Source organism: Thamnophis sirtalis, unplaced genomic scaffold, assembly GCF_051295495.1.
Source record: "Thamnophis sirtalis isolate CommonGarterSnake01/CBP01778 unplaced genomic scaffold, rThaSir2_p1.2 scaffold_13, whole genome shotgun sequence".
NCBI classification, from domain to species: domain Eukaryota; kingdom Metazoa; phylum Chordata; class Lepidosauria; order Squamata; family Natricidae; genus Thamnophis; species Thamnophis sirtalis.
This window is the reverse complement of record NW_028261393.1, coordinates 7,646,345-7,658,579: the sequence shown is the minus strand read 5'-3', so window position 1 is coordinate 7,658,579 and position 12,235 is coordinate 7,646,345. Positions and strand designations below refer to the sequence as shown.

Here is a 12,235-nt window from a genome sequence, read left to right as displayed (position 1 = left end):
TTGGACCGGTTCAGCCGATCCAGTAGTTGTTTGATGGCCTGTATGAAGGACTGGTCCCTGGCCTCTCCAGCTGCTGCTGCTCTGGCCCACATGCCCTCCAGGGTCCTTCACTTCAGGAACCCTTCCTGCCAAACCTAAAAGACGCACCATCACTCTCTCTCCTTGCTCTGACTTCCGTTATACTTTATGTCCATAAAAAGCCCACATGCTGAACTGGAAGTCATTTGAAGGAGTTTTGCCATGTTCCTCTCCAATTGCCTATGTGCCAAAGTTGTGTAGCCAGCCATGAGACCTAGGAAAAATAAGCTCTGCCCTTGTCATTTGCACACAACACACTTTCCTTCTCCTCTGGCACTTCATCCTTCTACACATCCCTTCCATTCCTGTCAAAGGCACCTGGTCCCATGTTTCCCACTTGCAACCCAAACCATTTTTGTTGTTGTTGTGATGTGCCTTCTTCCTGTCTTCAGAGCAGAGAGACTCCGGCCCTTCATTTCAACTGAATCAAGCCAGGATTGTGGGTGACCAGGAAAGAGTTTTTCGACCTTGGTAACTTGAAGATGTAGACTTCAACTCCCAGAATTCCCCAATCAGCCTGTGCGGACTTCAACAACCAGCCTGCTGGCTGAGCAATTCTGGGAGTTCTTTATTATAATAATAACGAATACAATATCCCAAGCAGTATTCATCGAGTATTTTAATGATATTTTTAAAACAATTTGTGAATTTTTGAGCTTAAGAGCAAAACCACCATTTAATTTATAATTGTTAAAATAGAAAGAAATAAGAAGAAAAGAAAACAGCAAAAGGAAACAATCTCCTGAAACAATAGAGAGAAACATTTAGTTTGCGACTTCCTTTAAAAACATCTATTGATAGAGATGCTTATTTGCTCTTAGGAAGATTAAGCAAACGCTTCAGTTGGAGAATAATTAAAACAAGCCGGACAATGGGTGATTGGAGAAAAGGACTCTAACTAGACATTGAAATATATTATTATTTGCTTCCCCCTGTTCTCATTTGGAAGAAATGCTCTTCTTCATAGGAGGCTGGATGGCTCCTTGTATCTTTCACTGGGACTTTCACCACTTAAGAAACTGTGCTCGAACGTTTCGGCTATCTTCCATAACACGGTCAAGAAATTTGTTCAGGAAATAATATGTAAAAGCAAATGAACTCACTCCACCAAACAAACAAAGATATTTGGCAGATGATGGCATTATCCAGAGACCAGACTTCGCCAAGAGACAAAGTACCAGCTGTGCATTGACTGTACTGACTAATGGTCTTTTCTGGATCCCCGATTTCAGCTCTTCAAACCCTTTTCCCGTCTGAAGTGCCAGGAAACGGAGGGAGCTCTGGTCTAAGCCAAACACTTTCCAGAAACATTTCAGTGCAACCATCAGGATTCCAAGATCACAAGCTTGAGAGAGACCCACAACAGGAACTGCTCCACAAATGCAAGATACCATCGCCAACTTCTTTATATACGGTTGCATTTTAATCTTTTTGTCCATCAAATTATTTTCTGAAAAAACCTGCCCAGCCAGGGTTAAAAGGTGTTTCTTGTAATCAGGAAGTTCGGCGGCCATTTCTTCTCGCAGGAGAGGGAATTCATACATGTGTGCATGCAGGTTGGATACCAGAAAGACTCTCGCAGGGAGCTCAGCTGACTCTTTCAAATTATCTTCACAATAATTCCTGATGGTCTCCAGGGTTTTCTCCATGTTGAAATTCCTTTTCCTCCTTTCACTTTCGATACTGATATCCATTTTGCTACGTACATAGTAAAACTTCTTTCTCATTCTTTGTATTTCCTTTGCCAGGAAAGCATCGTTTTCAGTAAAGCGGTCGGTGACAATCATGATAAAGACATCATATCTTTCAAACTGGACCTTCTCGAAATATTCAGCTGCCTTTGAATTACGCGCTCTGATCTCTGGTAACTCCCATATCGTAATATTGGGAAAAGAGGGGTGGGGATATGCCCTTAGCACTTTGGTTTCCTCTAATCTCCCGACCTCGGCTGCTTCAGCATCACCATCATTTATGCCCCGGAAGGCATTAATGAAGGAGGATTTACCAGCACCTCCTTTTCCAACAACTGCAATATTGAGTGGCAGGTTTTGCATTTCATTTAGCGATCCTTGGTATTCAGCTGCTGCTTGGGGGATATTGCCTTGATTTAAATCACTCTTTAAATCTTCAAATTCTCTCCTTACATCGTCTCTTGGAAATATATTGCCCATAGTTGCATTTATTCTGCGCAGGTTATCTGGAAATGAAGAAAGAGACTGTGATTCTCCTCTGTTGTGTCATCCCTGCACATTCCCTATAGTCCCTAATAAGATCACCTCATCTTCTGAGTTCATTCTGTCCATAGGGGATTAAATTAAACCTGGGGTACATTTCTGCACCATCTGCATATCATTGGCTTTTGCAACTGCAGGAAATCAGGAGTCCAGGCGGTATAGATAAATATATCTATAAGGATCTGAATTACTACAGGTCAAAGCGAGTTGGTGGTAGATAAGATTCAATATGGTGGATTATGTTTACTCCTCAGTTATTCTTGTTAGGTATAATTACAGACTGTACAGTTATAGAGCCTAATTTGATTCTGAATTTAACAACGGCAGCAAGACTGTTGGTGGCGCAGTACTGGAAGAAGGAAGAATTGCCTACTATTCAAGAATGGACGTTAAAAGTAACAAACCTAGCAGAGATGGCTAAAATATTGGCATATCTTAAGGACCACTCAGATGAGAAATACAAGCTGGAATGGAGAAGATGGATTGATTACATTCAAAATAAATATGGGATTAAGAAACTCCAGATAGCTTATGAATGACTGAACAAGGAATGTTACAACTCATCTAAAGTTAGCTTTACAAAAGGGGAGTTAAAAGTGCAAGCGAGGGATGATGCTAAAGTTAGTTAGTTTATTTTAGTATATGGTTGTTAAATGTTTATACCCTGTATTTGCTATGGGAGGTTGTGGGGGGGGGGAGAGGGGATGTGGGGTTGGGGGGAGGGAAGGTATATATTTGTAAAGCTCTTTAAAACTTTCAATAAAAAAAAAAGATTCAACAGAATTCGAGGTGGGCTGGACTTAGGTCTATTGTGGGCATGAAGGGACTCGAGGCTGATAACTCACGTGACATGCCCCCTCCCTCAGGCTCAGCCTGGTCATCTCCTTCAGGTTTTGTCTGAGGATTGCCAGTCTGGATGGGGCACAAGATCAACCTTGTGAAATTGCTTCCAAGGCCATTCGTGTTGTTGCTTATGACCTCTTAAGCCCTATATGGCATGGGGTTGAGTTACCTCCAGAACCCTCTTCATCTTCTCCCATCAACCCATCCCACCCAATCAGGCACGTTGTAGACCTGCCAGCTAAAGAATGTCCCAGAGGTTCTTTTCAAAGGGCAACTGGGAAGAAGCTTCTTCAGTTCTGACTGAATGGTGAGGAAGGGAAGGATTGATATCCTTTGCAATCATCTGGTTGTTAGTACTCTGAAGTTCTCATTAACTCAGACTCTTTGAGAGCACTTGGGGGTTTATCTGTGCCCTCAGGTTCACCTGAAGCAGGCCAATGGGTGTGGAACCTCCTTGGAACTGCTAAAAGGATTGTGTTGTAGATAGGAGATAGGTGATGTCACATCCTTCCTCCTCTGTTGGCCGACTTTCCTCTGTATCCAACTTATGGTCTACTGACAAGAGCTGTTAGGGAACAAACACCCAACCTCCATCAACCATGAGTTTCCAAAGGCCTGGCTAGCGTGTCTGGAGCAGAAACATATCAGCCAGCCTGTAATTGGGTTGATGTACCTGGCCACCTTTCCCTGCTTGATTTGAATAGGAACATTGGCAACTCAAGAGGGAGGACCATGCTTCCAACCCACAAACCCTCCCATCCACCCCTCTGGCACCTGCAACATCAACAGTCCCACATGAGCTGTGAAAGTGGCAACCTGAGAAGGAGGTCAATCACACGACCCAGCATGGGACACGAATGATGAGTTTTCCTCCTGCAGTGGCAGTGGAAATCTTTCCATTGTAAGTTGCAGCTGCTATTCTGGCAAACCCCTTGCTCATAATTGAGTCCTTTGATCGGCCACTTTCCAGGTCAGCTGGAAGGATTCTAACAGACCTGGCTGAAGCCCCCCAACAGCAGAATCTTCTCACACCCAGGAGTCAGCTTAGGGATGGATACCTCTTAGAAGAGGTATCCTATCACAGATAGAATCCTGGTAGCCCAACCTGTAGCCACCTCACTCTTGTGTGCATCTGAATCCCCAGAATGCATGCAAATCCACCTCTTGCTTCGTTGGGGGATAGTTTTGGGGTTATTTTGTCAAAAAATAACTCAGCTGAGAGATAAAAAATGGGGAGGGGGGCAAGCTGGACTTTCACCCATCTGTGTGCCCCATCCTTCATCGTACATGGGCAATTTGGGGCTGGGAACGTTCAGTTGGTCAGGTCAGAAAACAGATTTGACAAGACTGCTGGAAACTCTGCTTGGTTTAGCTACTGAATTTTGGAAGCCTGTTGGAAGCTTCCCTCCCTCCCTCTTGCACCTAGGACAGTGGAAGTGAGATTAATTTCTCTGCTGCTTCAATAATCCCTCCCCTGCTTCCTATCCAACCTGTGATTCCCATTAAAGCATCCCTGAGAAATGTAATCCCATTCACAAGAACCTTTGGGATTCAAGCTTATTTCCTCCCTGCTTGAAGAGAGCTCTTGCTGTTCTCAGCCAAGGGACATTCAAACACTTTTGTCTCACTTCCACAAAGTATTTGTTCTTCAGTTTGTAAATGACTTGACATGTGTTACAGTGGATAAATTGCAATTTAGTCCAGTGGCTTTTAGCAGCTTCTCTAGCATTCCGCCATCAATTTCATTAACCAAAACCTGCATTCAAAGCTTTATTTAAAATTCTTTTTTATTTAAAGAAGAGATGCAAAAACAATTTGTGCATAGACAGATAATAACTGAAGTTATGGAATTAATGGTTATAACATTAATGAGACATATCAAGCAGAGCATATTGTTTCTTTCCATGATATTTTTCAAAAACCGCTGTGAAATAGGCAGCTTCAAATTCTCATCAAAATCTCTTATTGTTTTGGTATTTAGAATTGTTACAAATAGAACAGAAAAGAAAGAGAAGGAGAAAAAAGCCACCACCCTCAAGCAATACAGATCAATGTTTAATTTCTGAGTTCCCAGGGAGATACGCGCAGGGATACTCCTGTGCCCCCTGGAGGATCAAGCACACATTCCAATCAAAGGAATTCTTAAACACAAGAAAACAAGCTTTCCTAAAAGGGGATTGAAACATTATTATTTTCTCCCACCAGTTTCGTTTGGATGAAATGCTGGATTGTTTCCTTCAGAGGAGGTTTTGGGAGGTGTCTTTAAACTTTCTCTGGGATTCTGGTTGCTGAAGAAGTTTTGCTCGAACATTTCGGGCGTCTTCCACAGCATCATCAAGAAAGTTGTTCAGAAAATAATACGTGACTACGTATGAACTCGCACCACCAAACACAGACCCGATAAGAGGTATAACATCAAGAACCATTTCCACCATCGATACGGCGACCCAGAGAGATGACTTCATCAAGAGAGAAAAAACCAATTCTGCATTGATTGTGTTGGCTAAGGGGGTTTTCTTGATAGCCGACCTCAGCTCTTGAAATTCTTTTCCCGTCTGAAGTGCCAGAAATCGGAGGGACTGGTCATCTAAGCCAAACACCCTGCAGAAACGTCTCAGAACATCTATCAAAATTCCGACATCACAAGCCATAGAGAGACCCGGAACAGGCACCGCTCCACAAGCACAAGATATCAAGGCTACCTTCTTTATATAAGATTTCATTAGCTCTTTTTTCCTCATCAATTCATTTTCTGAGAAAATCTGAACAGCCAGTGTTAAAATATCTTTCTTGTGGTCAGGCAGTTCAGCGACTATTCTCCCGTGCAGGAGAGGGAAATCATACATGTGTACCTCCCGGTTGGATACCAGAAACACACTTGAGGAAACCCCAACTGCCTTTTCCAAACTATCTTCACAATATTTCCTCATAGACGCCAAGGTGTCTTGCAAATTGAAATTCCTTTTCCTCTTTTCATTGTTGATAGTGACATCAATTTTGCTACACACATAGTAAAACTTCTTCTTCATTCTTTGGATTTCCTTTGCCAGCATAGCATTGCTTTCAGTAAAACGGTCAGAAATAACCATAATAAAGACATCATATCTTTCAAATTGGACGTTCTTCAGATATTCCGCTGCCTTAACCTTATAGGTTCCGATCCCTGGGAGGTCCCATATTTTTATATTAGGGAATGAAGGGTGAGGATAGGCCTTTAGCTCCCTGGTTTCTTTCCCTGGCCCAACCTCGGCTGCTTCATTATCATCATCACTTACACCTCGGAAGGCATTGACAAAAGAGGATTTCCCAACACCGGCATCTCCAGTAACTGCGATATTAAGGGGCAGACTCATCGTTTCATTTAACTCTTTTTGGTATTCTGCTGCTACTTTGGGGATATTGCCTTGATTCAAATCGCTCTTTAAATCTTCGAATTCTCTCCTTACAAGATCCTTAGTAATGTTATTGCCCATCGTTACTCTTTGTTCTGTGCAGATTATCTGGAAAGGAAAAGAGAGAATGGGATGTTTCTCAGCTACTTCAGGCACTTTGAACTTTTGGTTCTAGAAGACCCCTGAGAATACCATGAAAACAAACCAATGGATCATAAAAAGAATAAACCCAGAATTCTCAATGAGGCACAAAGGTCCAGGTTCAAATTATCCTGGAAACATGATGCAACGAGCCAGCTCTCTGCTGATGGCTCTGATGCTGGGAAAAATGGAAGGGAAGATGAGAAGAGGACAGCCAGCAGCCAAAGACGGAATTAAATTACAGTGAAGAATTAAATAGAATAAATTGCTATGAAGAATTTCATAGATCTTCTCTTTGATGTCTACGCACCTTTAGTTACCAAATCTTGGCAGCCTGGTGGTGATTTCAATCCCTCCCTCCCTCTTGCACCCAAGACAGTTAAGGAAGAATCAGTTCAAGTTTCTTTCTAATGTTTTCTTCCTTTCTGAAGTACTCTGGAGTACTTTCAGACTTGCAAGATTACTATATGTTAATGTAACGTTACCGTGAAATAGCATAAGCCATTTGATCATGTTTCCTAGCTGGTCTAAATCCTAAAGGTCCTAAATTTATCCACTGTGCACTGATGTCACAGTGGTTAAAGTGCAGTATTGCAGGCAAATTCTGCCCACAGCCTAAAGTTGAATTCTGACTGCATTCAAGGTTGAACTCATCCTTCCATCCTTCCAAGATCAGTAAAATGAGGACCCTGTCAGGGTTCCAAGTAACATACCCATAGCAAACAAACCTCCAAGGCAGGTAAATTCCTCAAAGAATAGGTTTATTGGATATGCCATATTGGCACAGGCAGGTGAAAACCGACTCTGAATATTCCCATGGTTTTCACCTAATTAAAAGCGCCCCTTTCTCAAAACAACCAGCCACATGGTCCAATCAGGTTACTGTCCAGTTACTAGGTGACTCCAGTCCCTTCCTTTTGAGCATCTGCAGGAATATCCTTGGTTTTCAAGAGAAAGTGTTTTGCTTTGACTAAAACACCCCAACTATCTCTATTCCTCCCCTTCCTCTCCCTCTTCTGCAGTGTGTCAGCACTGAAGTCCCCAAATGGCCTCAGTCAGGCCAGCTTCAGGGTTGACAGACCCACAATTATTGGGGGCACTTTGCAAATAATGCTTCTACCTTGTAAACCGCCAAGAGATCTAAACTGCTATAAAGCTCCATGGGGTGATAAATAAGCCTAAATTCTCTTGCTATCGCTGAAGCTGAAATCAGTCTTGGAAATCTGGAAGTACTTCACTTCTTGCTCCCCTTTTTGCCAAAGAACTAGAGAGGGTCCCTCTTGTGCCTCTTGCTCTGTTTACATTCCTACTGCTGGCTACGTTGCCTTTCATCCGTCTGTTCTTTCTATTGTGTGTTAAAGTCAAGTTGTAATCCTATACTATGACAACTGGTGCCTTTCATAACTGCAACACCAAATCAGGAGGGGAGGGTATGAAAAGTCAGTCAATAGAGGTGGAAGCTTTCCAGAATGTTCTCCTTCCTAGGCAGAAAAAACCAACACCACCACACGCTTGACACCACTCAAAGTCCCTGAGCTCCTCCTCCTCCTCCTCCTCCTCCTTTTCTTCTTCTCCTCCTTTTCTTCTTCTCCTCCTTTTCTTCTCCTCCTCCTTTTCTTCTCCTCCTCCTTTTCTTCTTCTTCTTCTTCTTCTTCTTCTTCTTCTTCTTCTTCTTCTTCTTCTTCTTCTTCTTCTTCTTCTTCTTCTTCTTCTTCTTCTTCTTTGATACATATTCCATTGCTTTCCTTCCTCGATAAAATATCTGCCTGGCACAAACGTAACCCAATCTCTTTATTAACTGCACTCAATGCCAACCCAAAATCCAGTGTAAACCTAAAGAAGATACCATCAAATGTGGGGGAGAAAAGGCTGCTGCTTCTTCGGCTGATTCCCCCAAACCATCCTCAAAAAATATTTGGGCTCAGAATTGAACTGGGGCCTTTCATCATTGCAACACCAATTCTGCCAGGATCAAGGTCCAAAGTGTGGGGGGAGGGAGAGATGAAAAGCCAACCAGGAGAGTGAGAAGCTTTCCAGATGTTCTCCTCCCCAGTCAGACAAAGCCAACTTCTCCTCTTGATATCACTCTAAATCCCTGGGGATTTTTTCTTCTTTTCTTCTTCTTCTTCTTCTTCTTCTTCTTCTTCTTCTTCTTCTTCTTCTTCTTCTTCTTCTTCTTCTTCTTCTTCTTCTTCTTCTTCTTCTTCTTCTTCTTCTTCTCCTCCTCCTCCTCCTCCTCCTCCTCCTCCTCCTCCACCTCCTCCTCCTCCTCCTCCTCCTCCTCCTCCTCTCTCTCTCTCTCTCTCTCACACACACACACACACATGAAATCCCCAGGGATATATACATACATACATACACACACACATACACACACACACACACAAACACGCACAGATCTTCTCTTCTCTTCCTGGCTTATCGATAAAATCACTGGCACAAACGTGATGTGAGCTAGTTATTAACTACAGGTAGGCCTCAACGTACAACCATAATTGAGCCCAGAATTTATGTTGCTAAGTGAGACATTTGTGAAGTGAGTTTTGCCCTGGCTTGCGACTTTCCTTGCCGCAATTGTTAAGTGAATCACTCCAGTTGATAAGTGAATAAGTAACCTGGTTGTTAAGTGGCTCTGGCTTCCTTATTGACTTGGCTTGTTGGCAGGTTGCCAAAGGGGATCGTATGACCTCGGGACGCAGCAATGGTCATAAGTAGGAACCAGTTGCCAAGCGTCTGAATTTTGATCACACGATGAGGGGGGAGGCGTCAAAGCTCGTGTGAAAAACACTTGTAAATCATTTGTTTCAGGGCTGTTGTAACTTTGAAAGGTCACTAGAGTAGAATAACAGAGTTGGAAGGGACCTTGGAGGTCTTCTAGTCCAACCCCCTGATCAGGCAGGAAACCCTATACATTGCCCAATCTCTTCTTAAAAACCTCCAGTGTTGGAAGCATTCACAATTTCTGGAGGCAAGTTGTTCCACTGATTAATTATTCTCACTGTCAGGAAATGTCTCCTAAGTTCTAAGTTGCTTCTCTCCTTGATCAGTTTCCACCCATTGCTTCTTGTTCTGCCCTCAGGTGCTTTGGAGAATAGTTTCTCCCTCTTCTTTGTGCAGCCCCTGAGATATTGGGACACTGCTATCATGTCTCCCCTAGTCCTTCTTTTCATTAAATGAACTGTCGTAAGTCAAGGACTACCTGTACACCAAAAAAATAGCAATAGCAATAGCAGTTAGACTTATATACCGCTTCATAGGGCTTTCAGCCCTCTCTAAGCGGTTTACAGAGTCAGCGTATCGACTCCACAGTCCGGGTCCTCATTTTACCCACCTCGGAAGGATGGAAGGCTGAGTCAACCTTGAGCCGGTGAGATTAGAACCGTCGAACTGCAGATAACAGTCAGCTGAAGTGGCCTGCAGCACTGCACCCTAACCACTGCGCCACCTCGGCTAATGTAAACCCGAAGAAGGCATCATTAAGCGAGAGGGAGAAAACTCTGTTGCACCTCCCGCTGATTCCCCAGCGCCATCCATAAAAAAAAAACACCTTTGGGTTCAGAAACAAGGGGCAAAGGGTGCGTGCATTCCCTAAACGGGTTTTCAGCCGTTCGCAGATTCCTAGGCAAAATGCGGACATTCTTTAGCAGAAAGGAAATTATACTGAAAGCTCCTTTATGGGAAGATCAGCAGGAGGCGAGAAGAAAATAGAATGTGAAAAGCAAGGAGTACAGAACCTACAACAGCTATACCTAGAGAGGGGAAAGCTATACAGACGCTTACTTGCTTTTATCAAACGAGTAATTCTCAAAGGTCTCTACGCAGGCTGCGGTGGATCCCTTTTCAAAAATAGCCAGACTCCTCGGGTCAGAAGGACGGCATCTCTCTTACATACCCTTCGGTTCCCTTGTTTCGTCAAATAATAATAAACGTTCCTCCCATTTTGCATGGCTGAAATTCTGCCCATCGAATCCGAGCTCCCTATAGGGCCCAGCATGAAAAGCAGCTGATTTTCAGGAAAAGCAAACTACCTTTGGACGGTGGTCAGTTTCGTTCTTTGCAAAAATTCGGCAGACACTGAAAAACAAACAAATGTGTTTTTTTTTCCAAACTTGGCAACTTTTCAGCTGGGTGGACGTCCACAACAGGAATGTGTGTTGCTGTCGGTTTGGCCTGGATCGGGCAAACTGGTAGAAGTGGTGGCGGGGGGCTCTGCCCACCTGCCCGGATGCTTCTGCGCATGCAGGAGTGCGCCTGAACCGGTAGTAAAAAAAATGGCAACCCACCACTGCACCACTGGTCCACACGTAGAATTCCCCAGCCAAGGAGTTTGGTGCATATAAATACTTGTTTTTTTTTTCTATCAGGAGTCATTCTCAGATGGGTCAAGGCAAGCTGTAGTTGATCTCTGCCCCGAACCACAAGACTTCTCAGAGAGGACTGGATCCCATTTATATGCAACCTTTTAAGTCAGCACTTCTTGAAAATAATCAAACGTTCCTCTCATTTTTCATCACATGCAGCCCTGCCTGTCAGTCTCGCACCCAGAGCCCATTTCCATAATCCGGAGCTATGCAGGAAAGAGAGGGGAAGAGGGCCGTAGAACAAGTTCCTTGATTGTAGCACCTCAATTACGGGCAGAAGGATTTCATCCAACGAGGTCGAAGAAAGTATTGTGAAATGTGCCAAACAAAACAGATAAGGAAAAGAATTCCTCTCCCCCAAAAATCTAAATATAAAGATTTAATTTCTGACTTCCCATAGAAACCGCTGCAGACAGAGATAGTTAATTGCTCTTAGGATAATGAAGCACATTCTTCAATCCGTGAATTATTAAAAGAAGAAGCAGGTAGATAGTTCTAATAAGGCATTGAAGCGTATTATTTTTCCTCCTTTTATTTGGATGAAATGTTTGACTGTCTCCTTCAAGAGGGGATGTCTGATCCCTCAACGTTTGCGTGAAAATTTGGGGTGTCTTCCACAGCATCTTCAAGAAACTTGTTCAGAAAATGATGCATGGCACCAAATGAACTCACTCCACCCAACACAGACCCAACAACAGGTGTAAAATCCAAAACCATTTCCACAACCGACGCATCTACCCAAACTGATGACTTACCCAAATAAGAAAGTACCAACTCCCTATTGATCACTAACGGGGTTTTCTTGACAGCATATTCTTTTCCCGTCTCAAGGGCCAGAAAACTGGCTGCCTGCTCATCCCAAAAGGTATTGACAAAGGAGGATTTACCAGCCCCTGCCTGACCAGTAACTGCAATCATAAGGGGCAGATATTTCATTTCATCTAAACATTCTTGGGAGTTACTCTTTAATAGCAGTAGCAATAGCAGTTAGACTTATATACCGCTTCATAGGGCTTGCAGCCCTCTCTAAGCGGTTTACAGAGTCAGCATATTGCCCCCAACAACAATCCGGGTCCTCATTTTACCCACCTCGGAAGGATGGAAGGCTGAGTCAACCCTGAGCCGGTGAGATTTGAACAGCCGAACTGCAGAACTGCAGTCAGCTGAAGTAGCCTGCAGTGCTGCA

The 12,235-nt window shown here is 43.4% G+C and overlaps 2 protein-coding genes across 2 annotated transcripts; both read right to left on the bottom strand.

Annotated features, from left to right (window-relative positions):
• Window positions 1-679: 679 nt before the first annotated feature.
• On the bottom strand, window positions 680-2,287 carry LOC148042973 (interferon-inducible GTPase 5-like). The gene is given in 1 exon segment (XM_087727625.1): window positions 680-2,287. A coding segment is annotated over 1 exon segment (1,233 nt). The 5' UTR covers window positions 2,250-2,287; the 3' UTR covers window positions 680-1,016.
• Window positions 2,288-5,246: 2,959 nt separating this feature from the next.
• Window positions 5,247-10,605, bottom strand: LOC148042972 (interferon-inducible GTPase 5-like). Its single transcript, XM_087727507.1, has 2 exons — window positions 10,473-10,605; window positions 5,247-6,655 (listed from the first exon to the last, which is right to left on the bottom strand). Exon 2 carries the CDS (start codon window positions 6,626-6,628, stop codon window positions 5,393-5,395), a length of 1,236 nt encoding a protein of 411 aa, XP_087583633.1. The 5' UTR covers window positions 6,629-6,655; window positions 10,473-10,605; the 3' UTR covers window positions 5,247-5,392.
• Window positions 10,606-12,235: the final 1,630 nt, after the last annotated feature.